Source organism: Protomyctophum parallelum, assembly GCF_964188405.1.
Source record: "Protomyctophum parallelum genome assembly, chromosome: 1".
Classification (NCBI taxonomy): domain Eukaryota; kingdom Metazoa; phylum Chordata; class Actinopteri; order Myctophiformes; family Myctophidae; genus Protomyctophum; species Protomyctophum parallelum.
The window spans coordinates 82182559-82210397 of record NC_139697.1 but is presented as its reverse complement, the minus strand read 5'-3'; the positions used below and the strand labels follow the sequence as shown (position 1 = coordinate 82210397).

At 42.0% G+C, this 27839-nt stretch overlaps 1 protein-coding gene across 1 annotated transcript; it reads right to left on the bottom strand.

Annotated features, from left to right (window-relative positions):
• Window positions 1–612: 612 nt before the first annotated feature.
• bckdk (branched chain ketoacid dehydrogenase kinase) lies at window positions 613–24813 on the bottom strand. Its single transcript, XM_083781399.1, has 11 exons — window positions 24256–24813; window positions 20655–20723; window positions 19685–19795; window positions 18621–18668; window positions 16833–16952; window positions 16385–16483; window positions 15597–15670; window positions 11746–11874; window positions 7889–7978; window positions 5953–6108; window positions 613–2866 (listed from the first exon to the last, which is right to left on the bottom strand). The coding sequence occupies exons 1-11, from the start codon at window positions 24649–24651 to the stop codon at window positions 2722–2724; spliced, it is 1437 nt and encodes a 478-aa protein (XP_083637525.1). The 5' UTR covers window positions 24652–24813; the 3' UTR covers window positions 613–2721.
• Window positions 24814–27839: the final 3026 nt, after the last annotated feature.

The following is a 27839-nucleotide window of genomic DNA, read 5'->3' as shown; positions in this document are numbered from 1 at the left end:
GCACCCTGTGGTATAAGTGTGTTATATCACTTATCACCAAGGAGACATACGTTTGATTGTATTTAGTTTGTGTCTGTGTGTGCGTGCGTGTGTGTGCGTGTGATAAATACATTAAGCAATTTGTTAAATGCACTGAGAATCAATTAAATGAAATTTAAAGCCTATAAAGTGGGACCAAAGATATGTCTGTTAAGAGTGGGAAACCTGCCCGTTTACTTTTCAGGATTTAAATAAAGAAAATAGCAAAAGTAGCACACAAGCTCAAAACGCAGATAGATCTGCTATGATGAAGTAGGGCAGCAATTTCAACTGTAATATAGTTGATCTATTTGAAAAATATTCAGGTATTTAGTTCCATTGCATGTGCACAAGAAATATGCAACTGATTGGTAACCCCCCCCCCAACAAACAAACACCAACTGGAGAAATCTAAAAATGATTGGATTAGACTTCCTTCGGATACATGGCGAATGCATTTATTCCTTGCATTGTGCCTACACGTGTTGCGACTTGCGGTCGCAACACGTGTAGGCACAGTGCACTGAAGTTTTTTAATTCCCCCCAACAAACACCTTGATAAACATTATGCACAGTAAAGAAAAATGTCAGTCCTCAGCTTTCTGCTGCCTTTATTTACAGTCATATATGAGAGATTCCATAGCTTGGAATGGTGCCTCCCCCCACTGAATTCTATACAGCTTTAGGAAATGATTACATGCCTTAACTTTTAAAGTCAGTGGCCATCATGTAATGTTAAAACTTTGACTAGTCCAACCAGAAACTGAAAATTAGTAGCACACACACACACGACCTCTTAAAAGCAAAGATGAAAAACTGAAACATAAGCATTGTCCATTTGTGCCACACCAAATGTCATGGCACTCGTTGGGGGAAAAAAATGCATTAACTCCAGAAAGAGGCATTTAGACAATTACATGATTGTTTGGTTGGGGAATGTACAACAAAATTGAGAGGAGTGTTGATGGTGAAACAGAATAATGGTTAGTTTCTAGACCCTTACAAATGTCCCTTTCTCTCTTTTTTCATATTTAATCTGGACTTTGTGTAATCCATACTGTCCAGACCGGCATAGGAACCCCGTTTTTGAACCCCTCCCGGAATGTGATCTGGTACACAAACACCCACCAGATGAGGGAAAACAATCAAAATGAGCAATTAATTTGAAATATATGAAATACTATACTATACAACACTTCTGGTACACTCAGAAAACTGTCAATGATATTAAATCAAAAACTACTAGGATAGATGAGAAGGCTGAGCACATTCAATAAAAAAATCTAGTCATTGTGCAAACAAACCTAGTACCTACACTTAACTGACAGATGTGTTTATGTGAACAGAATCAAAGTAAATTGTAAATTGTAGTGACTGTGGAACTGCATTTGGTTAAAGGACCGGCAGGCATCACACAGTAAGGCAACTGAACATCCCACTTCCCTGCCTGAGAACTTGATGAAAACAGTCTTTAAAGACTTTCATCATCTCCTTTATTCTCAGAAAGTCAGGGAAAAAGACTGAGAATGAGTCTGATCAATGAGCAAATGGTGTTTTGGCAGTTTCCTCCAAAGTAACCATCCACAAGGTCATTAGAAAGATGGTCATCTAGATTACAGGATGGATATGATACTGAAACCAGAAAGTGTCACAATGCCAAGTACGATTATAATACCACTGTAGTGTAGTGAAAACTACACTGTGGGCAAATGGCACAAAAGTGGCAATATAACTAGCTCTTTGATTTTGATTTGTGTTTTGTATATTAATGCCACAATGTCCATATGGACCTTATATTTTGAAAAAGAAAGAAATATTTGAAAGGATTTGGAGCATCACTACAGCATTAGTAACAGATCATGCAGCTCTAGTGCGGCGTTGTCGTAAACTGACATTCAGACAGTTACAGGAGTGTTTACAGAGTCCCTCTCTGTCCAGTGTCCAGCTGAAGTGTTCTCCTTGAAGACAGTCTACACTATTTTTGAACAGCCTAGTCAACACTTTCAACCTGGCATCCCTATTTTTGGGCATGTCTTCGAGCGTAAATCTTGACAATTTGACAAAATAGCATAGCTAGAAGCTCACACATCACGACACATTGAGCTTCTAGATTGGCTATTTTCACGTAACACTGTCGTACAACAAAGTATAAATAGGTCTTAAGTGGTTAAAGGTGAACCAAATGTAAGGCCAATGTTCGTTTATACCAAATTTATACTAGGTTGCGCGGTAGTGTCTCACACCAGAAATAACTATCTACAAGCTCACTCATTTTCAATGCGAGACACGATTCGAAACAAAGTATAAATCAGGTTTTACTCTTTCAACTGCAGTAACAATGTAGATATTCAACACAGTGCACTCTTACATGACAGCCTAAAAGCTTAAAAAAGTGATCAAAAGTGAACTCTTACAGTGACAAGGGGACATGCAAGGCGCTGAAAGACAAATGAAAATGACAGGAAAACATCTATTTCACAGCCAACTCGGCTTATAAAGACTCAAAGGCAAAAAGGAGAGGAAAGCTTATGGGTTGAATCTGTGAGCCTCTTTACAACATGTAGACTCTCACTTCATGGACCGTGTCATTTGTAGCCCACAAGAGGTTTTGATGTGGCTTCCCGGTGGGTAAATTGTGACGCACCCTGGCAGGCAGTAATGTGAGCCCTAAGAGCTCTCTTTGAGCCGTGTTACAGAGAGCCTTCAAATCCGGAAGCTTTCTCCCTTCCCGTCGATGTGGCGCATGCGCAGGTACACGTCAGTACCGATGCCCTGCATGGACTGAACGGACAAGGAGCCACACAAGTACTCAGCGTACGCCCTGGAGGTTGGTAGCCCGAAGCCGAACCTACAGAAACACAAAGACATGAGAGGATTTAGAGCATTACATTAAACACTTGACCCCAACGGTTCTATTTCAACAGAAGACACATCATGATATTTAGAATCTTTTAAATGCTTTACGAAGTGAATTCAGTTTTTAGACATCCAACATTTAATGTATGGTAGACATGAATATCAAGGCTACTTGTATCATCGGAACATACTGTACACTACAGAATAACAAAGAATCTAAGAGGATGTGACCAAGTGGGAGATTTCATGTGTGGTGTGCTGTGAGACAATTTCAGATCTGTCTTGGAGTTTTGTGAGTGACAGCCACACATTATTTATGCAAGACCTTATCTATAAATTCCCAAAACCTCTGTCTGTGTTTGTGAAGATAACAGCTGGGGAATTCGCTCAGACTAATGAGAACCAGAAAAGCCAGGGATGTCAGTATCCGCCTGCTTGTTTGCAGGTCTGTGGACACACCAAATCTGTGTTTGGCCACTTCTGGTTTAGGCACTTACTAATTTACAATTTAGGCATTTAGCAGACGCTCTTAATCCAGAGCGACTTACATTTAAGCAAGAACAAAAGCATGGGAACTAACCACCTGAATGGTCAACCTGACCCATCAGCTTCACATAATAGCAGTGCGTTGCGTAACGTTTTTTCCGCTGTGCCAATATAAGTGGCAGCGTGTACAATAAAACTCCACTTGCTTATGATCTTGTACATTTACATGACATCAGGGAATCCTGCATCTCCATATTTAGTTGATTTTAGTATGTTAGTGGGTACTCTGACAACAAGTACAACAAGCACAGGGTATTGCATATTGCGTAGAGGTAGGGCAATTTGCATGGTTCCCGACTTGCATAGATCCCAAGTAGGTCTGTTCCCATAATGGTTAATCTGGTAAACTGTCCTGGTCACTTGAATTCACATTCCGGTTTAGTCTCAAGTGCTGGGTGGGTGTTTTGCAGAAACCAAATAGTGTAAGAGCCAATCAGCGTCTGGCAATCACAGGGCCCTGAGAGCAGACGCTGATTGGGTCTTCCACTTTCTGGTTTCTGCTAAAATCGCCTTAGGCCAGACCGGTCTGCAGAAGACACATGATGTGAATTCATGCGACTGGGATGCTTTCCCAGGCTGAAAAACTGTGGTAACGTGCACCATATTGCAGGGGTTTCCAAACTTTTTAGCTTGTGATCCAAAAGAGAAATTAGTGAGTGAAGATAGTGATTTAAACTAGTGAGTGAAGATAGTGATTAGCGCCCCGTTGTGAGCTTGTAGATCTCATTTCCCAATACAGAGCTTACAGAACATTTTATTTGGCATGAAAAATAAAAATGAATATTGTGCATGAATGGGAATACAGGTGTGACTTCAGATTTTGACATGCCCTTTAGTCAGGGATCATGACTTGTGGTGGACATTTTGGTCAAAATAAAAAAATTGCCACAGAGTCACAAACATACAAAATTAGTGTACAATATTACCGGTAATACCAGAAACACATAAAGAGCTAGCCCTAAATGACAATAACAGGTTTGTAACTGAGAGTTAAGAGGGTTAAGAGGAGCCTCAGCCTGATGGTTATTAGCCTTTCACGAGTTCGAATCCCGAGCGTTACAATGGTGCTGTGACCCGGATCGGGTTTCCCTGTGGGAGGAGGTCAAAAAGGGGGGTGAGTGTAGCAGAGTGGATCAGAGCCACAGCATGATGGCCTCAAAAGTCTAATATCTCCCCCGGTCCATATCCCTTTGGTCTATTGGACTTTCACAAGGGAGACCCGAGTTCGAATCCCCGGTGTTACACTTGCAAATAAAACATTTGAGAACCACTAGCACTAGTTGGACTCCTAATACAACAGTGTTGTAGTAAATAAGCGTCATACATATTCTGAAGAAAACCTGGAGTCTTGACATTCAGTAATTGAGTCTTATGATATGTAAAAAAGGAAATAAAAGTCCACATTTAATGGACATGTTGATGACCACTGCCTTTAGTGTGACTTGGGCACCACAAACCACTGCACATAAACATTCAGCCACTAGATGTCGCACTAGTCCTTCTGCCTCCTCATATTTCATGGAGTGGCGTGAGATCAGTCAGACAGGGAGTTAAACTCCGCTTCCTCAGTTTAATAAAGTGATGACTCTTTCATGCTAGCGGGATGAATTCATTTTTTATTTTGATTTACGTTATACTGTAAAAATGAGAAAAAGGCTGCACACACGTAGGCACGATGCTGTATATTTATTATTAACCTGATAATAATATACAGCATCAGCCTTTTTCTCATTTTTACTTATTTACTGGTGAGGTGCTGGCCTAACCAGTACCTCACCAACACTGGTGTGCGCACTGTGCGCCCTTTCCTGTTTTGATTCACGTTATACTACATTATGTTATTGGCTTTGGGGGGGGGGGGGGTACTTTTATTCTGCCTCATTCTAAAAGCTCTGTGGATGTTTTCTACCTAACATTTTTTATCAATATCACTTTAAAATAATAAGATCCAGGATAGAGTCTTGAGGTCAGGGATGCTAACAAACACATTAGGGTGATAAAAGAGAGAGCTACCCAACGAACTGAACAGCGATTTTAGTGTAGCTATCCTCATCCTTGTAGGAATCAAAATTGCTGTATTCCATGCAATGTCGACGACAACATGACAGGACAGCCAATAAAACCTTCAGGTTGTTCTTATCAGCAGTGCTACAGTCAGAACAAATTAAAGTTTGGCTGCAACAATAATTAATGTGGCCCCATGTGACATGTCGTAGCCAGAATCAGAATGCTGTATTTCACATAGGTAGGTATTTTTCAGTAAATGAAATTAAATCATGTGGAACTTGGGATCCACCAGATTTTAGGTACATCTGTGGCCTACTGGCAGTGTGCCGATCGGCCCAGCGTTTTTGCAAGATTAGCTCTGGACACAGACAGATACACAGACCCTCTCATAGACGGCTAGACCCTTGAAGAGCCATCATGTCATATAGTACAAGGTCTCAGGCCACTGGGGCCTTCGTCAAGTCTATAAAATGGTACCACATGGAAAAATGTGTGAATTCTGAACTTCCGATGTCATTCTCTTACCCGTGCATAGGACCAGACTGGGGCCCACTGTTGGTGATGTTGTCGAAGAGGTTGCTCATACGGGGGTCCTGGTTGCTCTCCTCTGCTGTGCTGAAGTGATAATTCATCACCTTGTCTACTATATTGTGAGGGATGCCGCCACCACGGTCCGAAATCCTGGTGAGATTGAAGAGCGACGACAACATTAGCTCAGGGGTTTTAACCTGGCCTGTAATAGACCTGCTGACTTAGTGAATTAGTTTTGTGTGCACTGTAGGATAGCTCTTCAGGAGTCTGAATGGAAAATATTAGATAATAATACCCGATATCCACCCTGTCCGTGTTTTATTATTATGGACAATTGGGTTCAGATTTGATTTGAGTCTGTTGATCATTATGAGTAATACCTGAGTGGATCCGGGAAGACCCTTGCTCAGCACTTATCAAGAGAGAAAAGCATCAAGTGCTGCATGATGATTAGGCTGAGTCTGACCTAGGATCAGATTACTACAGCGTAAAAATAAGTGAGGAAAGAGACGAACTGCGCATGCATGTCAGGCTTCCAGCGGAGTTGGGACAGAGGACATACATTAGTAATCCATTAGGGTTTGGTTCCATCATGAGCCATTGAGACGAATAACCATATAAAGCCCAACCCCACATTTATTCTGACCCCTTCCCGAAAAGGGAATAATGTAATGTATAAATCCATTATTTATACATTATGGATAATTAGTATTTACTTATATGGTTATTCGTCTCAACTGCTCATGAAAATGTTTAAGAAATTTGTTGGTAGAAAGTAAAACATTGAATCAGTTCTCTGAACTAATTTCACAGGTTCGGGTGCATCATTTTGGACCCATGAAGAGCTCTACTGTAGGATGTACAATTTGTACATGCTACTTAACCACTTAGGCTCTATGCTTCATCGTACAATAAATAGCGGAAATAGCCAAAAACAACGTGTTGTGGGCTTGCAGATCTGCTATTTTTTTTAATAATTGAAAAGATTTAAAACTTTTTCTTTCTTTTTTTATGGAGGGATAGAGAGTAGGCTGACAAGAAATGGGGAGAGAGATGGGGGGGTGACATGCAGTAAAGGACGTCAGGATCGGGAGTCGAACTTGCGGCACACAGCCAGACTGGATTACCAGCCAAGATGCCTGGACCGCTGAGCGACGGCCCAGGCCAATTTAAAACTTTTTGACCTGCCACGAGTTTGTCATTAAATACCTTAGAAGTGCTACCCCACACTATCTCATTAGTACTTCTCTAATGGCTGCAGAGATTGATGGGGTTGTAAGGTTATGTATGACCAATGACCACCAGAAACAACAGTCTGTTCAAAAGCTTTCAACCGTTTCTAACTTCTGAACTCAACTTATCCAAACAGAAGAGATAGCTAATCACTGGCCCTTTCCCTGCGAGTCAAACAATTTCAGCTCCCATGTTCTGATTTAGACTGGGATATGCTGTGTCAGGTTTCTTATTCAAGCGATTGTGGGAAATCAAATAGCTTCGTAACTGCCGTGGTGAAAGTAACCAAGTAGATTTAAGTACTGTACTTAAGTACAACATTGAGGTATTTTTGTACCTTACTTGAGTATTTCTGATTTCCAATACTTTTACTTCTACTCTACTACATCGCAGGTCTAAATATTGTACTTTTACTCCACTACATTTAATCGCAGGTCTAAATATTGTACTTTTACTCCACTAAATTTAATCAGAACACTTTAATCAAAAAAATAACCGATCTACAAGCTCACAATAAGTACATTTTTATTTTATACCAATACTTTTGTACTTTTTACTACATTTTTTGAATACCGGACTTTTACTTGTAACAGTATTTCTGCATTGGAGTATTGAAACTTTTACTTAAGGAAAACATTTAGGTAGTTTTTCCACCACTGCCTAACTGGTTGTGCTGGATGGACATTCAGCCACTCACCTAATGACGAAATCTGTGTCATTATTGGCGATGGTGACAACCAGATCAGGCACGTTGTACGGAGTATCCAGGTGGCTCTCCATGGTGGCCCTGCAGGGACAAAATAGTAGATTGAAAGAGGAAACGGTCAACTCAGTATTACACGACAAAAGTATTTCAGCCTAAAGACTTTATTGCTATTAAAATGGCAGATAACAACCCAAGCTAAAGTGCTTGCATTTTCAATGCCAGTAAGGTTTTTGAAGGTTTCTGTCAACCAACCTATCGACTCCACGTTGAAAACCTATGGACACATTTAGTAATTTTCAACTGCACACAGTGACAGAAACCTTAAAAAACCTTACTGGCATTGAAAATGCAAGCACTTTAGCTTGGGTTGTTATCTGCCATTTTAATAGCAATAAAGTCATAACTACGATACTTGCATAAGAGATATACAAAAGGCAAAATGTAAACCCTCGAGCATAAAGCAGATTCAAGGGATTTCCTGGTACGTTTAACCACTTAAACCCTACTTCATTGACTGGGGTCGTCCCCAAGGTGTCTATACTTGTAGTCCCCTCCTACACCAACTCGACTACACCACCTCTAAATAGTCATCTAAAAACTCACATTGTAGGTCTTCTATTTTCGCAAAATGTTTGCCTATTATGACACGCCCAGAATAGGGATAGTGGTATAGATACTAGATAGTTCATGTGGTAAATCGAGAGCTATTTAATACATAGGGGAATGTACAGTTAGTATAATGGCAATGTGGAAAACACGAAATTTGAAGCTGCTGTGGTTGTGTGCTGTGTGGCTGAATGTTTCTTGGGGACATAAATGCTGCATCATGTGAACGTGTGGATGGATGGGGTTTCTATGTGTGCGTTGTTATGTGTGGGTGGGTGGGGTTACTATACTTTGTATACATATTATTTGGTGTCCTTAAAATCAAGAACATTTATTTTGTATGAAATATGCTTTATAAAGTGACTGTTTATTCAGTTGTTGATTGTTGATTTATTGAACTAAATTACTGCAGCTTCCAATAAATACTGCTATCGAACATTTCAGAGAAGGCTTAACTAATAGACTAATTTATCATCTAATGAAAATCAAAGGACAAGAAGGTCACATAGTCTCTCAGATGTTTTCAAACTATTTACAATGTAGGTATTTAGCAGCTGACGCACAGTAAGCAAGAACAACATGGTAATACATAAAATAGTCAGAAGAACCTAATGGTGGAATATCTATATAATGAAACAAACACATTTTTGTTAGAAGTACTGCTTCAGATTTTCAGCAATCTGATGCAAATATTGCAGTGTGTGTGTGGGTGTGTGTGTGTGTGTGTGTGTGTGCATGTTGAATGAATGGTGAGGATGCAGTAGGTGGTAGTACAACAGGGTCTAAAAGTTGCAGCTCAGTATAGTAGCATATAGTCCATTGTATGTGCTGCATCCACAACATTCAGTATTATACTGCACAAGTCACGTTACTGCTACAGCCACTGTTGTGGCTTTTGTGACTTGTGTACAGTGTATAAGGTATATAATAGGTCCAGGACTACCCATTTAGATCGCTCTGTGTTGCAGTCAAATATGCTTTTTGCCACCTTGCTTTTAATTGTTCTGACATTTCTATAATGTTCTTGCATTGTTGAGGAGGCTCAAAGCACAATAACTTCACAGCCTGAAAGTTTAAAAACAGCTGTAGTGCTGTAGACATGACAACAACAAACCCGAAACCTTGGATAGAATGCAATCCACAGAGATTGAATCCCTCTCTATTATGCCCACCATGATGTGTTATGTAGACAATACATCCGAGCCACCAGTTTTCAAAACAGTGTCTATGCCTCTCTGTCAACCTCCTGCTCTCTGGTTTCAGCACAATGAATGGAGGGAATGTAGCTGAACTGAAGCCAGGAACTGGAGCCAAGAACAGTGCGTTCCCAGGCGGAATAATGAGGCACACAAGCCTCCACTGTCCGATCGAACGTGCTAACTGACCACCTCTCATCTTCCAAGTCAAAATTAGGAGACTTTGTTCAACCAAAACCTTGCCGGATTCTCTTTGTAGCACCTTATAGTAACACAGCCTCATATACGAGTGCAATTTCTCCTGGTCCAACCATGGAAGCTAATATCCATCACATCTGTGTATGTCAGACTCAGCACTACTCCCACCTTTAGATACTGCTGCGCATCACAGATCTAATAGCCTCGTTACCAGGCTTTCATTTTCGTTGGCGCAAAAAATGAAAGCCTGGAGGAACGCATTGGCCGCTCTGGGCTAGAAGTGGGAGTCAACCCGGAAGGGTTGACTCCCACGTCACATCCAAATGATGTGACGTAGCGCTGCACTGGGGGGGAGAGGAGGGCCGGGGGTGACTGACAGATCGGTGAGATCCAATCAGGGCATGCGCAAATCTCTGCCGCGACCTGCCCCTCTAGACAGAAACACATAGCTCAGACTACAGATCTAATAACAGCGAGGCATCTCAGCAGTGGGTGGAGATTGGAGAGTTGCATCACTTCCATGCACTTCATTGGGCCAGTCCAATGGCGGCTTGGGAGATGCCGAATAGTGACAAAGCCTGTCTGTGAACGTTTGTCTCTATTTAGAGCTTACATGAACCACGTGACCGGCACAGTTTCTGCCCCCTCATTGAGCCTGGATTCAAGAGTATCGAGTAGTAGTATCAAGTGATAAAAGCTGCTGCCGATTATTTTAATTATGTAACAAGCTTTTGTCATCCAGTAAAGTTTCTGCTCCTCATTTCACAAAAGGCTTGTTGCAAGGGTATAAAAACAAAGATGCACAGGCAGGACAAACAGCCCGCATTACAGACTAGGCACACTGATGTTTTTATTACATTATAACAGATTGTGCTTAAGATATTTCCACAAACCCATAACAACCTGTAGTGCACTCAAACAGCTTGTGTCAAATATCTGCCAGTGACTGAATGCATTCTCATCCTGATTGAGATAGATGTGTCTTCTACCCGGTAACAGCCACTGTAAAGATGGGTTAGCTGCCATGCCAGCTACTATAATGTCCCACTGAGCCATTTTCCCATGACTAGGGCATGTTCTGAAACGTTGTGGCAGTGTTGTATGAATAAAGCCATCAGTCATACTGTCATGAAACATACAGTGGGCTTTCTGGGCCTGTTACATAATACAACTGTTGACCTACTTCTGCAGCATTGGTCTTGGAATGGTAAGTTCATGTAAGCATACTGTAAATAGTATGTAGTATGTAAGTAGTAACAGCATTTCACAGCCTCAGTTCCCCTCCACAATTTAGTATATTAGCAACAATGGTTGTATTGTGCAACAATGTTGTCGTATTTGCTATTAAAAATATTCAAGTCACACCTGTGTGAAAGGTTTGCTCAAGTTTTGTCATTAGAAATTTGACAATGTCTCTTCTTAGACTTCGACTGCCTCGATTATGGGAGCGAGTCATACATATGAAGGTGTGACTAGCATTTCACTGCAAACTCCATGGATTGGATTGTCAATCGATTCACAATACTGAACCAATATTTGTGGAGGTGGCTGTATATGAAAATATATATGCCGTATATATAGAATGTTTATTTTTAAAATAATGTTTTCTGTTGTAGTGAAATATACTTTCTAATTTAACATTTGTAAAGTTGGTTGCCTGCTGTAACGGTCCAGGAACAACAGATAAACTTGATGTGCTGTGTGTGTGTGTGTGTGTGTGTGTGTGTGGCTGTCCACTGAACTGAAGATGAACTTGTGCTTGTGTGGGACAGTTGATTAACCATCCACCATCCCTGCTACATAAACAAAGCAAGAAAGCAAAGCAAACATAAGCAGTGGTAGTGTTACCTCATGGAATTCTTGAGTAACTCAGGCAGAATGTAATCCAGAGGCAGGGTAATGAAGGGGAAGCGAGCGGCTACATGGCCGTTGATCCTCACCTTGGGGGAGTTTCCATACTGGTGATCACACAGACGTCTGGTGGAGAGAAGGAATACACTTTGACTCATCATTCTGATAATAATAAATAAATACAAAATAGCATATATATCGTTGCTGTCGGGTGGAAACCTTTTTATATGAAAAGAAAACATTAATATCCATCTATAAATTTACTGGTCGCTCGGTCGCTGTCTATTTCGCTTGGTCGCTGTCTTTCAGAATACTTCCTTAGCATAGAGCAAGACAGCTGCTCGCTTCATGCGCCTCCTCACAACGCCACGCTGCACGGACAGCCTCACACCCTGTCCTCCACCCTCAACCTGCCCTGCATCACACACGCCAAACATTCTAACAATCAATGAATTAAATGAATTTGCGTCAAAAACAACTCATCTCTCCCAGGCAGGCATCAGACCAGACCTATGCATCAGACCCACACAGGGGAAAACAACATACTACAGCTACTCTTGCGTCAGTCGACATAACTTCTTCTTGAGTCGCAGCCAACGTGGGGGTTGCGTGGCACAGGCACCTGAAAGCCAGCTCTGACAGTTGGACGGGGGCATGTTAATGTGAACACACGCGCAGTTTCGAGACCACACTGTCCGCCCCCTCCTCAACCACCTCCTTCGCCGTGCCATACACATGGGCTACATGCACGCTGAAAGCCTGGACAGACACTGACAACGACAGGTTACAGCCCTGCGCGCACCCAGCGTGGCACACTGAACATCACGATCACAATGGAATGCTTATCTGTTGGGGACTCGGGGTGGCCAAATGGAGACGTTTTCTTAACCGCCTACCGTTAACATGCAACAACAACAACAGGGTTTAAGTCCGCCCGGACGGGGAATTGCCTTGACAACAAAAATAGATACAGACAGATGCAATGACCAACGCTGGCTCAATAGCTCAGGAAGACACATTCCTAAATCACACAAAGAACAAACTACAACTTGCTTTTGATCTGTAAACAATCCCCCCCATTAGTAATGTGATCTATTAAATTGCATTAGCCACACTGAACATCATTTGCTGTTCATATATTCAGAACGGGTAAGGACTAGTTCTAAAAACATTTGAAAATAGATCTACAAGTTCACAACATGAAGCAATGTGACTAGTGATGCACCGAATAAGAAGAAATTCGGCCGCAGAAGAAATTCAGCAGAAAATGGCTAAAAATACATTTTCGGCCTATTCGGTTTCGGCCCAAATAGGCAGAAAATATATCACCGAATAGTGTATGCAATTAATGCATTCAAAAGAGCAGAATAAATGTTTTATGGATCCATAACAGTGATTATTATTTAAGTTAAGTTTTGCCATAACCATTTATTTTGCCATAAATCAGGTAGCTTTAAGGTACGGCCATGACAGCAATGGAAGGAAAAAAGATGTATAATATTAATCATATTCGGATATTCGGTATTCGGCCAATTGCTTCCTATATTCGGTATTCGGTTTCGGCCAAGAATTTCCCTTTCGGTGCATCCCTAAATGTGACGCAGCTATTTTCACCCCTTTTGTGTGACACTCAAGTAGAACTCCAATTCCATGCCTTTCCCATATGGACGCCTTTTTATATATATATTTTTTTTTAATTGCTCTAATCTGGTGTGCAAGTGACGACAAGCACCTGACGTGCACAATGGATTTTCATTTTCTTAATTATTTTATAATGGGCTTTTTTGGCACATCAACACCTAGTGTAAACCCGGTGGCACTGAATGATTAATTTGCCAAAAAGCATAAAAAGTTTAAATATGGAGACGAGAAGTTTCTGCCCGACAGCAATGATATGCATTATTTCTAGAAAATTAGAAACTCCAAGTCATGCAAGGTTTAACATTGGTTAGGAAGCCAGGGAAGGAACTGAACACAATCCTGCCATCACTGAGCATGAGGCTTAAGGGCAGTCCATACTCTCTCCGACCACCGAACTTTTCGTCGGAAAGCTCCGGTACAACTACAACATGACGTCACTTGCAACTTCTGAAACGCATTTCTCTGAATTTTTGTTCTGAAAGCTGCACTCCCTAGCCTCGATACCCAGGCTTTCATTTTGTCTGCGCGAAAGATGAAAGCCTGGAAAAAGCCGTGGGCTGAACCAGTCTAAAAGTGGGAGTCAACCCTTCCGGGTGGGCGTCGCTCTAAATGATGTGACGTAGCGCTGCACTAGGGGGGAGAGGAGGGGCCGGGGGTGACGGACAGATCGATGAGATCCAATCAGGGTGCGCGCTTTTCTGAGGCGCGACCCTCCCATCTAGGCCAGAAATGTCTCTGCTTAGGTCAGGCTATGCACTCCCAGATGTTGCAACTCTCCGAACTCTACTTCGGAGAGTCTGATCTTTCAGACGAAAAGTTTGGTGGTCGGAGAGAGTATGGACTGCCCTTAACCCATTCTGACCTGAGATCAGATTCATACGAGGTTTCCACTGGACACACACTGGTCTGATGAACCCATTCTGACCTGAGATCAGATTCTAAAAATGTCAGTCGTTCTTCGATTTTTCAAAAAATAGCAGACCTACAAGCTTGTATCGCGCCACTCGGTGGCGCGATATGAGCTTGTAGATCTGCTATTTTTAAATAGCTAAAGCATGACATGATGCTAACACCAAAATGGGTGCCCGTTCAGAATGGGTTAAGTATAGACAGAGAGAAGTTTTTTGTATTTGCTCACTCGTATCTCTAACTTTATAAAGACCAAATATTAAAAAAGATAAGACAATGAGAGAACCTCACCCAATATGTAGGTCTATTTTAAGGCTTGGGTTTAGGGTTACAATTAGGGTGATGTCCCGATCACATCTTTTGCTCCTGATCCGATTCCGATCATTTGATTTTGAGCATCTGCTGATACCGATTTTTCCAGATCCGATATTTATATTTTATAGAACACGTTTATGCCATATCACAATATCCCATATCACAGATAATTTCCAGTCTAATATCATGATATGGATATAATATTGATACTAGGGATGTCCGTATCACGTTTATTGGCTCCCGATCCAATTCCGATCATTTGAAAATAACGTGATCGGCCCGATTTCTGATCACCCGATCCGATCAGGACAATCCTAGTTACAATGTTGGCTACTGTATGTTAAGGGTTAAGGTTAGGGAACAAATCAAATGTCAATGCAAGATCAACGCAAATCATGCAAACCTTTGTTATTTAGCTAACTGGGAATAATATACCGTAAGTCAAAACATTGTCCATGTACTCTGTAGTGATTCCATTCAATTGCATTGAAAGGTGAAAATTGTCTCAAAATGACTTTTAGCACATAGTCGGATGCAAACAAAGCTGATTCTGAGAATATACAGTACATTATGAAAATAAAAAATAGTCTCTGTAAATAATATGGGGAAAATAAAGTAAACATCCTCAATGAGATTCAGTTATCTCAATACAAAGGTCATTGTGAAATGTACAGTGCTATATATATATATATATATATGCGGTGTAATAAAAGTATGCAAACAGCTTGAGCAACAGGATGCCACCAACCTGAACTTTGTCTTGGATGCTAAAGGCCATTTTGACCCCACAAGGACATTTGATAAGATGGAACTGAAAAAGTATGGGAACAATAGCCGGTACCTAGGTACTGAAATACAACAGCGTCTAAAATCTTATCAGCTTATCTGAAAATAAGCAGAGGCCAATGAGAGCAAGGAGAGAAGAGAGTGTGAGTGAGTCATAGTGGCGGTAAGGTCGTCTAAAGATAACAAACACTACTCACCCAGCGAAGTCCACCCATTTCTCTATGATCTTCTTCGGAGAGAGACGCCTGCAGATGATCCCCACGAAATCCGGCTAAAATTTATAAATGAGTGAATGAATGAAAAAGCACTGTCACCAAGAAGGAAGTTGGAAAAATAAATATATCATTCAAGGGTTTTGTAATGGGTGAGAGACATGACTGCTACAAACAAAAGGAAATTATGATGTTCAATAGTCAGCACTTTTATTAACATTGTTAACCACTTTAACCCTGGTATCTCATAATAATATTGATAAATGAGAAGGAGGAAGATTGTGTATTGGCCGAGGTGCAAGACAAGCAGCAGTATCACAAATGGAAGTAGAGTCTGCACACTGGAAATACTGAAAAAAAAGCTCTGCTGTATTTTATTTGTGTCAATTTTTCGATCAGAATCAAATCAAATAGCCTGCATCCTTACTCACCAGGCAAAGGATGCAATCATCCTGGGATGCAATACTGGACTCAGTACTGTACTTTAATCATGTCACCCTCCGGGGGTCCTGGGATGCAATACTGTACTCAGTACTGTACTTTAACCATGTCACCCTCCGGGGGTCCTGGGATGCAATGCTGTACTTTAACGTTGTTGAAGTAGGACTCATAAAATGTCCCTGGACCACCCCTGGGTCCCGGGGCCCATTACATTGAAAACCTATTTACATCACTGTACATGTAAATAGGCAGTGTACGTGTCCTGATTAAGATCTGATCTGATCGAAACGTAAACTTCTAAAGAAAAACATTGAGTTCAACACAAAACCTACATTGTCCTCGTGGAGGGCTAGGTGGTGTGTGGCCAACATGCGGATGCCCAGACGAGAGCAGAGGGTGGTGTCCAGGAAGTTGCGGATCATCATCTCGTCCTGGGATGTCAGGAGAACAAACAGCTGGTATCTGCTTGCGCTTTAATCTGGTTTACCTAGCCAACTAACGGTTTGCTAAATATAAAAAAGGAACAGACTCACACTTGCAATTAATTGCTATATTCATCAATTAATCTGTCAAACCTTTTATATAATTTGATCACCTTGACTTAATATGTTGTCAAAAATATAACCCAACATTTACATTTTGGTTGGAGAGTTGCTTAATATGTTGTCAAAATATAACCCCAGCATATACATTCTGGTTGGAAAGTTGCAAGCACTGTGATATTAGAAAAAGTTCTAATATGTGTCCGATAAGTATGTTAACATATCATGCAGTCTCTACCTGGATGTGTTTGCGAGACTCCCTGAAGCCTTCAGCCAGCAGTGTCACCACATCTTTATGGTCATCTAGTAGCTGCTGAACCAGTTTACAGAAACGAGTCTCCATCTCTTGTTCTGTGATCTGTTAAATGTGACCAAAGCAAATGGTTTCAATTCAAGGTATTGTATGCTCTTGTCCTTTCACCTAGAATATTTCAAACTCCAATTTCAGCCTGACTACCAATGCATCAATGAATGTCTTCTAAATCACTCATTCTGAAAGTAAACCAAATTAGTTTACAGTCGATTCACAATCACACGCATCATTCTTTTGCTTTGGGTAGATGTAGAAAGAAAATCTATGTCCCCCATACATCAGAGAGAACATACCCCCAGACCCCATACATCAGAGAGAACATACCCCCAGACCCCATACATCAGAGAACATACCCCCAGACCCCATACATCAGAGAGAACATACCCCCAGACCCCATACATCAGAGAGAACATACCCCCAGACCCCATACATCAGAGAACATACCCCCAGACCCCATACATCAGAGAGAACATACCCCCAGACCCCATACATCAGAGAACATACCCCCAGACCCCATACATCAGAGAGAACATACCCCCAGACCCCATACATCAGAGAGAACATACCCCCAGACCCCATACATCAGAGAGAACATACCCCCAGACCCCATACATCAGAGAACATACCCCCAGACCCCATACATCAGAGAGAACATACCCCCAGACCCCATACATCAGAGAACATACCCCCAGACCCCATACATCAGAGAGAACATACCCCCAGACCCCATACATCAGAGAGAACATACCCCCAGACCCCATACATCAGAGAGAACATACCCCCAGACCCCATACATCAGAGAGAACATACCCCCAGACCCCATACATCAGAGAACATACCCCCAGACCCCATACATCAGAGAACATAAAACTCCACAACAAGCCCCAGTTTGGTGACATACAAGGTTTCCACCCAACAGCGAAGACATGCATGGTAAGTACATGCTCCCGGTTGGATACTACATGACAGCTATAGTCTTTAGTCAGTGGCAGTGTCTCAGGAGGAAGTGCTTGGAAGGTTCACGGTTCAAGCCCCGGTTCGCACTGGCTAAGTAATGAAGTGTCTTTCTATCAACCGTTTGAAAAGGAATCATGTCCTCACACAAGTACACAGTGATGGCATGTGTTAGTCCTAAACAAGACGTTGGTCCAAAACAAGCTCCATTGGTCAGCAAAGCATGACACTATGATCATCACAATCCATACTTTAGGGCAGTGGTTCTCAAAGTGGGGTCCAGGGAACCGCAGGGGTCCTTGGGTGGGTTCCAGGGGGTCCCCAGCAAAATCATTGATAGTTAACCAATTGGACCCTTGTGGGTCAGTAACTCTTGAGAGTTTACAAATGGAACAAAACTCTCAGAGTTTAAGTAACGTGAGAATGTTACAGTATAGATTGGGGGTCCCATTTAAAATAGTATCAAGAAATGGGGATCTGTGGTCTAATCTCAAGTTCAGCTTCTACTCACAGTGACCTATGGCTTACTTTGCATGTCACAGCTCATCAGAGTTCTGTGAAAGCATGCAGTAACACTTTAGTCCTGACTAAGGCGCTGTCACATACAGGGCAGTCTGTCAAATCCTAAAGTTACATACAGGACAGAGCTGTGAGCGGTTATAAATAAGACAGTCAGCAGAGGGGTAAATACACTTGAACTTGGAAAAGCATTTCCTCTTTTTGTGCAACATGTAGTGTATGTGTGCCGCAGTCACTCACCGAAGGGAACTCGCTCAACTTGTGGTATGCTCGGATATACAGCTCATGCTTAAAGAAACAAAACCAAAAAGAGTTTAAGTTAGAAATTAGAATTCCATCTGTAGGCTTCCTCCAAGTCCCAACGGTATGCGAGTGCACCCCACCACATTCCTAGAAGGGCCCCATAGCGAGGCCCCTTGCACAACTGTTCAAAATTGTGTCTTCCAGGAAAACTAAGCTTCATGTATGTTGTTTGTCTGAGATAGAAAAACAGAGGACATCCTGATTTGGAAGCTTTAAAAAACAAGTTTTGTTATTATATCAAACATGGGTGCAAGTCATTCTTGAGGATATTGTTCAAATTATTTGATTTGACATTTTAACAAAATGTAGTTGATGTTGTTATCAGTAATTGAAAATGCTGATAACAGAATCAGTGTGAAGCGTATGTTATTCTTGACGTAACAAAATACATGTCCTTCACATTGGTGATGTTAGAACTAGTGCCACGAGGAGGAAACGTGGCATCGATCCAAGACTACAGACGGATTATTGTGAGGTTAGGAATCTAGGTGAAAGTTCATCCAGTACACAACACCTTTGCATGTGTGCTAAATGAGGTTACAAATGTAACCTGAGGGCTGCGGGACAGTAGGAAACAAAGACTGAACGTTAACAATCAACATTGTACAGTGTTGACAAAAAAAAACAAGAAAAAAAACAGATTAGCTGAAAACAATATTATAAGCCCCATATTACAATGTTTCTTGTAAAAATTAGAAAAAGTAAGAATTCTCTGATACTTTAGAAGGGAAAATGCATAATGATAAGAAATAACTATTAGTCAACTGTTGATAACTTATCGCAGCTTGATGCAAATGTGCGATGGATATCCAGGTGCTAACTAAGCACAATTTCTGGTGGTCAGAGAGAATGAATTGAGCAGCTAGCTGCAGCCATTGTTATGTTTTTCCCCCAAGTTGATGTCCACTAAAACTGTCAGCAGCACTCCTATTCTATAGCATCAGCTTCATGATTTATTATTTATTTAAGAGAGGCACTATATTCTAGTTTATTGGACTCACCACTTGTAGGATGGTGGGATTACAACCGATGATGAAGGGCAGATTTCGGAAGCCCTTGATACGGTGAGCGATACGCACAGGTAGCTCCTTATGAAGGTACTTGGCACTGCTCTGAAATTAAAACACACATACAGTACAGGGGGAAGAGTGAGGAAAGGCCTAAGATACAGTAAAATCCCAGTGCTAAATTAATACTAAGGATTTCAGTGTGTAGATACTACTTGGCATACTACTAAGCATCATGCGCTAAATCTGAAATAATATATGGTGACATAGTGCCTGCATAGTGCATATATGACATTATCTATTTAAATATATTTATTTTGACTTTCATTTATTTTATCCATTCTAAATGAAATGCTTTATACATCAAGAATTCATTCATACTTAATTGCCATCATCATCACAGGATAAATAATGCAGCAGGATAAATACAGTATTGTCAGAATGATTCAGTTCACCCCATTATCGTCTGCATGTTTTGCACACATAATGATGTAGACAAGTCAAAACAGAACAAGGTCCTGCACCGGGGACATCGGGCAAGTATAGCAATATTCCACACATCGGCCCAAGTCTACAGACTACACACAGCACATTTACACATGCTCCCCAGGTGTGGCCTTTCTGCTTTGTTGTTGCTTAGAGAGTGAGACAGGAAAGATTGGTAGAGAATGTGTCGAGACGTGACACGGGCTCATTTCAAACCCAGAGGGTCATGATTCAAGTCTGTACACACTATTGCAACACAAAATCGTAACTCCTCGGATTCTGATTTTTAAGGAACTAGTTTGAAAATGTATACAAAATCTATTTTAGGGTAAAGTTGCTAATCATATAAAAATCACGCAACACAGACAAAATAAAACAGCTCTTAACTGCTATTAGATTAATTGATCTGGTGCAGTAAACCTGGTTGCACTTTTGCCTAGCACGAGAATGGATGGAGGAATTTGGTCTGAGCATTTACCAGGACATGGTGTCCATCTGGAGACTTCCCAGCATACAGTAGGGTGGCTGGAGTCAACCGCACTGAAGCCTGAAATGAGAGAAACAGCGAAAATAGATGTTAAAATGTACAATACTCAAGCTTTATGGCCGCTGTCTGTGTAGTGTGTCCCTCTCCCAACTACGGGTGGGAGATATTGTGATAAATATTGTTGAGACGATACAATGTCTCCACGATATGATATATATTGTGATACAGTGAATGCATATTCAATGATTTGCTGTTCTATACATTAATTTATACTTCTGTAGAACAACTGTTAAGTAACTTGAAAAATAACCATAAAACCTGCATGAATAAATACCATGATAATCGTGTATCGTATTACTGCTTGAAAAAATATTGTGATATTATATTTTTCCATATTGCCCAATTGCAGTGATATCCTAAAGATGGTACATCTAGTATTTAATTTGGTGCATCGTCTCCTTCAAATAACTTTAATGACATTGTCGACCAGCAAGTGTCCTATCGGAGGCAAATATAGTTTCTGTAGTAGACAAAAATCGGCTTGTTATTGGTTGTCAGTGGGGTAGGAAAGGGAGGGCTCAACTGTGTTAATTTGGACTGCACGCAAGTGGTGTTGCTATACACACGGAGACGAGAAAGTTTCGTCTCTTAACTTTCCCACTCTGGAAGGTGGTTTCAAAATTAGCCGGTTAAGTCCCCCAAAACGCCGTCTCCGTGCGGCAAAAAGGGCAGATCGGCTAAATACTTGCCCAGGTAACAAATACAAAATGTAGTGTTTCTAGTAAGACTAAATCATAATTGCCCAGACTCTTCTTCAACAAAGATGGCGAAAGCAAACATTCTTTGTTCTGTACTTCTTTGTTCTGTACTACAAAACACTGAAACCCAACATTTTTTGACAGGTGTCAATATTCATTAAAATAAGTCCCAGATGGTAGCTTTAATATACAAGAACAAAACACTTGTTCTAAACTCTAAAGCCAAGCATTAGCTCATATTACACAAAATACAGATCAGCCTATCAAAGTTAACAGTCCTTTGAGTTTTCAAAGTTTAACAGTCTTGACTCTTGAGGCATTACCAGGCCTCATGGAAATGTCCTTCAGGTATATTTAGTTAGCAAGGGCACATTACAGAGCAACATACAAAGCCTTCTTCCGCATACAACATGCCAACTAAATAAAAGTGCCTGTAGGACATTACTGAGAGCTGGTGATCCCTCTCGTTGATAGCGTTAACCACAAAGTTAAACCGGGATCATCCAGGGGTTTGTAATATTGACCCACTCTATTTTCCCCTCTACCCAAAATCACTTTGCCGAAAACAGCTGATCTACAAGCTCATGTGTCGGAATGAAACCGAGCTTGTAGATCTGCAATTTTTGACATGTGGAGGAGAATTTGGATGCTACTGCTCATGTTGGTCCGCTCTTCTTTTCCCTCTACCCCAAATCACTTTACCGAAAATATAGCTGATCTGCAAGCTCACTTGTAAATCTGCTATTTTCAAAGAATGTTCACAGCTAGAATATGGATGCTAGGGTTTATGAGGTAAAAGCAAACTCAAGTCAGTAAAGGTTATCCAATCTAAAAGGCAACGGTTTTATTACTGGGTGGGCATGACAGTGTGAAGCAGTCTCTGGCTTCTCTTCTAATTATTAACTTCTAATAATACAAGTACACTACATAATGAGTGCACAGTAATTGTCTCCACCAGGCCGAAGGCATGTGGGGAGAGTATGTTTTGCACTCCGTCCGTCCGTCCGTCCGTCCGTCCGTGTGTGTGTCCGTGACAGGCTAATCTCGGACACCGTTAACCCGGTCGATGCCAAATTTTGCACACACACTCCCTGGATGCCAACGATGAACCTCTGCCCCAAACTTTCCAGAACGGCCTGTTATAGCGCCACCAAGAGGCCGCTTTGTGCAAAAACTTCACCGTTAACCCGGTCGATGCCAAATTTTGCACACACACTCCCTGGATGCCAACGATGAACCTCTGCCCCAAACTTTCCACAACGGCCTGTTATAGCGCCACCAAGAGGCCGCTTTGTGCAAAACAAGTTTTTGCACAGTACACCTACAGATTTTGTCCAAACATCACGCAAATTGGTACAAAGTCTCTCTAGAGCCATTCAACGAAACGGGTCTTTCAGATTTATCACACTCCATCCTGATTGGTTAAGATTGGCTTCCAAAGTTCACAGGAGTGCTCAGTTTCAAACAAAATGCTGCAAATCATGAACACATCGCGTGATTTCCGTGACATTGTGCACCCACATTCCCACTAGGCCGAGGACGAAATGCCACATGAACAATTTCAACTCAGCCTCAAGGTGGCGCTATAACTGGCCAAAAAGTGTTTTTACCTCTAACTGCACGGATCTGTGGATAACCTGGTGGAGACCTGTGCCCGGAAGGGCACTTTTTCTAGTTCCTTCTCCAAACACATCCCTTTATGAGCAGCAAGGTTCAGCCAAATATCTCACTTAATAAACAAAGACTGACTGTAGCCCTGGTCCAGACCAGTGAGATTGTATAGCCTATTGTACAAATGACATGTATGCTACCTAATTTGGGTTGTGGTGTGTGTACATTTGTAATCAACCCGGATGCCTTGACAGGTGAGTAGTTTATCCTACATCCACACCGCTGTGGGTCAGTCAGTCAGTCAAGTGTCCTCAAATTGTCCTCATTACAAGTCAGCTTGTCACGGAAAGTGCTTGACATTGGGTCAGGATTAGCCAACGATTTTGACTCTCGTATATGCATTTTATCGATTCTGAAGTTTAAAATGTCACAATCGATCAAATACAGTATTATACAGTTGCCGTTCCAATTGACATCCACCCACTGTTCCTTGCACAACCTCCTCATGCGAAGTCCTGGGAGAAGTCCTACAAATCAACAACCACTATCAGACTGACATTAAAAAAAAACCTTTAACCCACTGTCTGACATTGTCTGGGCCGATGCCATGGAATAATAGCAGAGTTAACAGTTAACGCAGTAAGTTACCGTTACACGGTATTGTGGTGTAATAAACGCTGTAGGCCTGTCCGCATACTATTGGCTGGCACCCCAAGGTGATTTGGTGGTTGTACGTTGTAGTAGTAGAGTACAGTTGAGTTCCACATTCAATGTGACACCAGCACGCCCGACCATTTAGCTTAGCCACCTCGCTAGCGACAGTCAGCCAGGCCACTGTGCCAGGCAGGCAGTTGCCCAGCTGACCCCCGGAGGGGGGTGGGGGAAGATGGGGAAGCTAATGGCCTAAGATTTAGACTAATGTATGTCAGGGAAAAAAATGTCAGAATCGATCAAATACATCTAAGAGAGTCTAAATCGGCTAGGGAAGCTAATAAATCCCATCATCATTTATTCATCAATGTGTAACTCTTGAGAAATTGAGAATGCACCAAACGTACAGGGGACAGTAGCCCCTCTCGGAACCGTACATAAAGCTTTTCTGAAATTTTGATGAGGGTCTAACAAATGTCAGAAACTTCAGTAGCATTGGGTTCTGCTTGGAGGGCTAAGGGGACAGCAGAGTTAAAATGAATCATCATTCGTCCTTCTTTAAAATCTCTAACCTTCTCCGCGGACAAGTCGATGGCAGACTGGTTGTAGAAGGACGCCACCGTCTTGGAGCGTTCCCGCAGCTGCTCCGAGTAGCCCTGCAGGGAGGACGTGGACCTGAAGCGCCTCTGCTGCCCTGGACAGCAGGCAGCAGCAGAGGGGGAGCAGGCTCCTGGTCTCCTGGCCGCCGCCGCCGTCAGCTGCTGAGCCGTCCGTGACACCAGCAGCGCCGAGGAGGGAGCGGTGGTTGTTGTTTTGGTGGCGGCGACTAGGGGGACCAGCAACAGCCTGCCCATGGCCCCGCTGCTGCTGCTGGCCCTCCTGGCGGTGGAAGAAGGACCAGGAGTCGCACCACCGCCGCAGCCACCCAGCATCTCCAGCGCCGCACTTGTTACACCGATGCGACGCATTTTTGGGGCGATACGGGTTTTTTATTTCCCAAACAACGCCAGTGTTGCCCTGTCTAGAGTTTTTTTTTTTACAGCTTGGTCACAACAACGACGAGGAGGAGGCCATTACCCGGGCAGCCAGGCAGCACCGTCGTGCACAAAGGCACGTCGTATGTGATGTGATGTGTATACAGTACATTACAGGGTACACAAAGTGCTTGATACGCATGCACACAGCAGCGTCAGTGCGAGACAGGCGGGCGCGTCGGCCAATGGGCGGCTCGACGGGCGGCGGTTCAGCCAATCGGAGGCCCAAGAGAGGTTGACGGGAAGGTCCCGCCCCCCTCCCGTCTGGAAGTTACTGTAGTAGTGTACTGTAATGTTGTTATTGTAGACTCATTGTAGAGTACGAACATTTTCAGTTGTACGACATAATAAATACAAAATAGTACTAGATCTAAAAGCTCACACGACGAAGTTTATAAAATAGGCCTACACAATAGGCCTTTTCCAATAATTAAAATTAGTTTTTGCTCACACATCACTGACACTGAATCACTAGAATTCATATAGGCTACTTTCCCAATGTTGCCTCTGACAACCTGAGTCTAATATGGTCCAAATAATTTAATTTGGATTTTGGACTAACTGATGTTTTCAGCCTAGTTATCACAACGAAGCTATAATATAATATAAACTATTGTTTATATTATCGTCTTCTGTCTCTGTGACCTTGTCCTTGGGACAGTGTGACTCCTGCTGTGGAAGGACTCTGCTAATTTATATATTTGTTTATATTTCATGAATTTTTTACATGAATTTAATACATTTTCATTTATTTTTTATTTTACGTTTTATGACCTCAAGTACACCCAAACAACCTGAACTTTGAACATTCAATGGATTTTCTGTGGGCTGGGATTTTCTCTGTGTCTGTGAAGCCTTTTGAGCTGCAATGGAAACAGGCAAAACAGTGACATCTGCTGGCAAATCCCATTGTCATAATATGACAATATATGGGATTTGCTGGCTCTTACATCACACTCCACAGGAAAATCAGAGCACTTGTTTGAGCCAGAAAACCCCAGACAACAGAAACTCTACTGATTAAAAGTTAGGGTTTTTTGGGTGCAATTGAGCTCAGAAAACCTAAAAAGAAAATGAGAAGAATTACAAAAACCTTTTTATTTAATGTTTTTTTGTGGCTTTTGCCTTTATTTTATATTTTGTAAGGCGGGACAGACAGTAGGCTGACAGGAAATGGGGAGATAGATGGGGGGAAGACATGCAGTAAAGGCCCTCGGGATCGGGAGTCAAGCCCGCGGCACACTGCCAGGCTGGATTACCAGCCAAGATGCCTGGACCATTGAGCCATGGCCCAGGCCCAAAAACTTTTTTTAAATGTCAGAATCCATTTAAAGACCCATTCCTTACTTAAACTGTGCTTCAGTTTAGCTGAGACCATATTGATCACTTTGGTTCATGTTCTATTATACAGGCTTTTTCTGTCAAATAGTCCCCCCATTATCCTTCTTACTGAGCTTCAGTTTAGTTTAGTATTTAGTTAATTCCTTTACCACAAATGCAAACCTTAACCCTGCTTCACTACTTTTCTTGTTCCGTGGCAGTGGCACTCTGTTCTTGAGATATACATGTGAATGATGTGACTATTATGACCCTGAAGTTAATCGTGTCTTAATCTGGACAGCCTGAGCCTACTGATCATTCCCACCAAGTTTCATGAAAGTCCACTCAACCATTCTCAAATTGTTTGGCCAACAGACATGCAGACAGACAGGCAGACAGGACTGATACCCTGAGGATCTGGTGTGCAAACAGCAAACCGGTGCCTATTATAACACGATTCACTTAACAAATTCTGAATGGCTTGTGTCTAGCCTATGTGGCAACAAAGTTTAGTCTATCTATGTTTTTACATACACATTTGGTTCTCAAACATTTTCATGTCAAATACTCCCAAATTGCAATGCATAGGCCTACCGTTTATTTTTCTTTCTTTAAAAAAAGAATAATCTTGAAACATTTAGAAAAATATTCTGGGGGTCCCTGGCACAAATATGAAATGTGGGGTTCTGGACATGTTTCAGAACCACTGGTATAGACAAATCCACAGAGGGTTGGGTGTGGCCATTACTGAGGTGTACCATTAAGCACAGCAGCACTGATTAGCCACACCTGGCCTACAGAGCACCTGCTCCATGGATTACACCTCAGTAATGGCCGCGCCCAGGGCACCCCTCTGTGGATTTGTCTATAATAGCAAGTAGCCACACTAGGATTCCAAAGTGTGGGGAGAGTTGGCTTAGCCTTAGAACTTGATGTTGGCATCTCACCTTTGCTGGTCTTGTAACTGTCAAAGGTCGCCGTTTCCTGTTGTTTTTTGCACCTGCATAAACTCCAGTGCCTCCTGCTCTGCAGCCATCAAATCTACCAAAAACATCAGAGGGAGTGCAACGAACCATGTACAACCCAGATTCGGCACAAACAAGGGACTAAATTATTTTCGCTCATATGCCACCAAAATGTGGAACGCCCTACCAACAGTCATTAAGACATGTGACTTATTACTAACTTACTTAAGTTATGGCAGAAAACATTTTTAGTAAAATCTCACAACATGCCCATGTTCTTCCCCTCACCCGTATGAAAAGTGTTACACTATTCTATCCTCATTCCACTATTTAAAAAACAGTATAATCAGGATAAATCACTGAGGATACGTCCCAGGTGCATCCATGAGATGTATTTTTTTGTTATAGTTCTTCTATTCTGCCAGCCCTGGCAGAGTAGTTCTGGAGTAGTTCCAACGGATTGTGGCCCTGATTTTGCCTGGGCCTAGTGGGACTGATTGAGGGTAGCTTCTGGGACGTAAATTGGGACTTGATCACCCCAGCTGGGTCGCCTGATTGAGGGGTATGATGTTGGTAGACCAGAAACCCTGTTGACCTCAGGATACATCACTGAGGATACGTCCCAGGTGCATCCATGCAATGTATTTTTTAGTTATAGTTATTCTATTTATAGTGACTCATAGGAATAGACTATGTGACAACAAGGTAGTCTGGTGACCACCGGAGACGGGTGACAGCCGGAATGTAGACGGCACCTGGGTGAGTAGTATGGGTTGGCGCCCCAGCCTGTCTCCTCCGTGAGGAGGTAGCCCAACAAACCCTCAGTGAGGCCTTTAG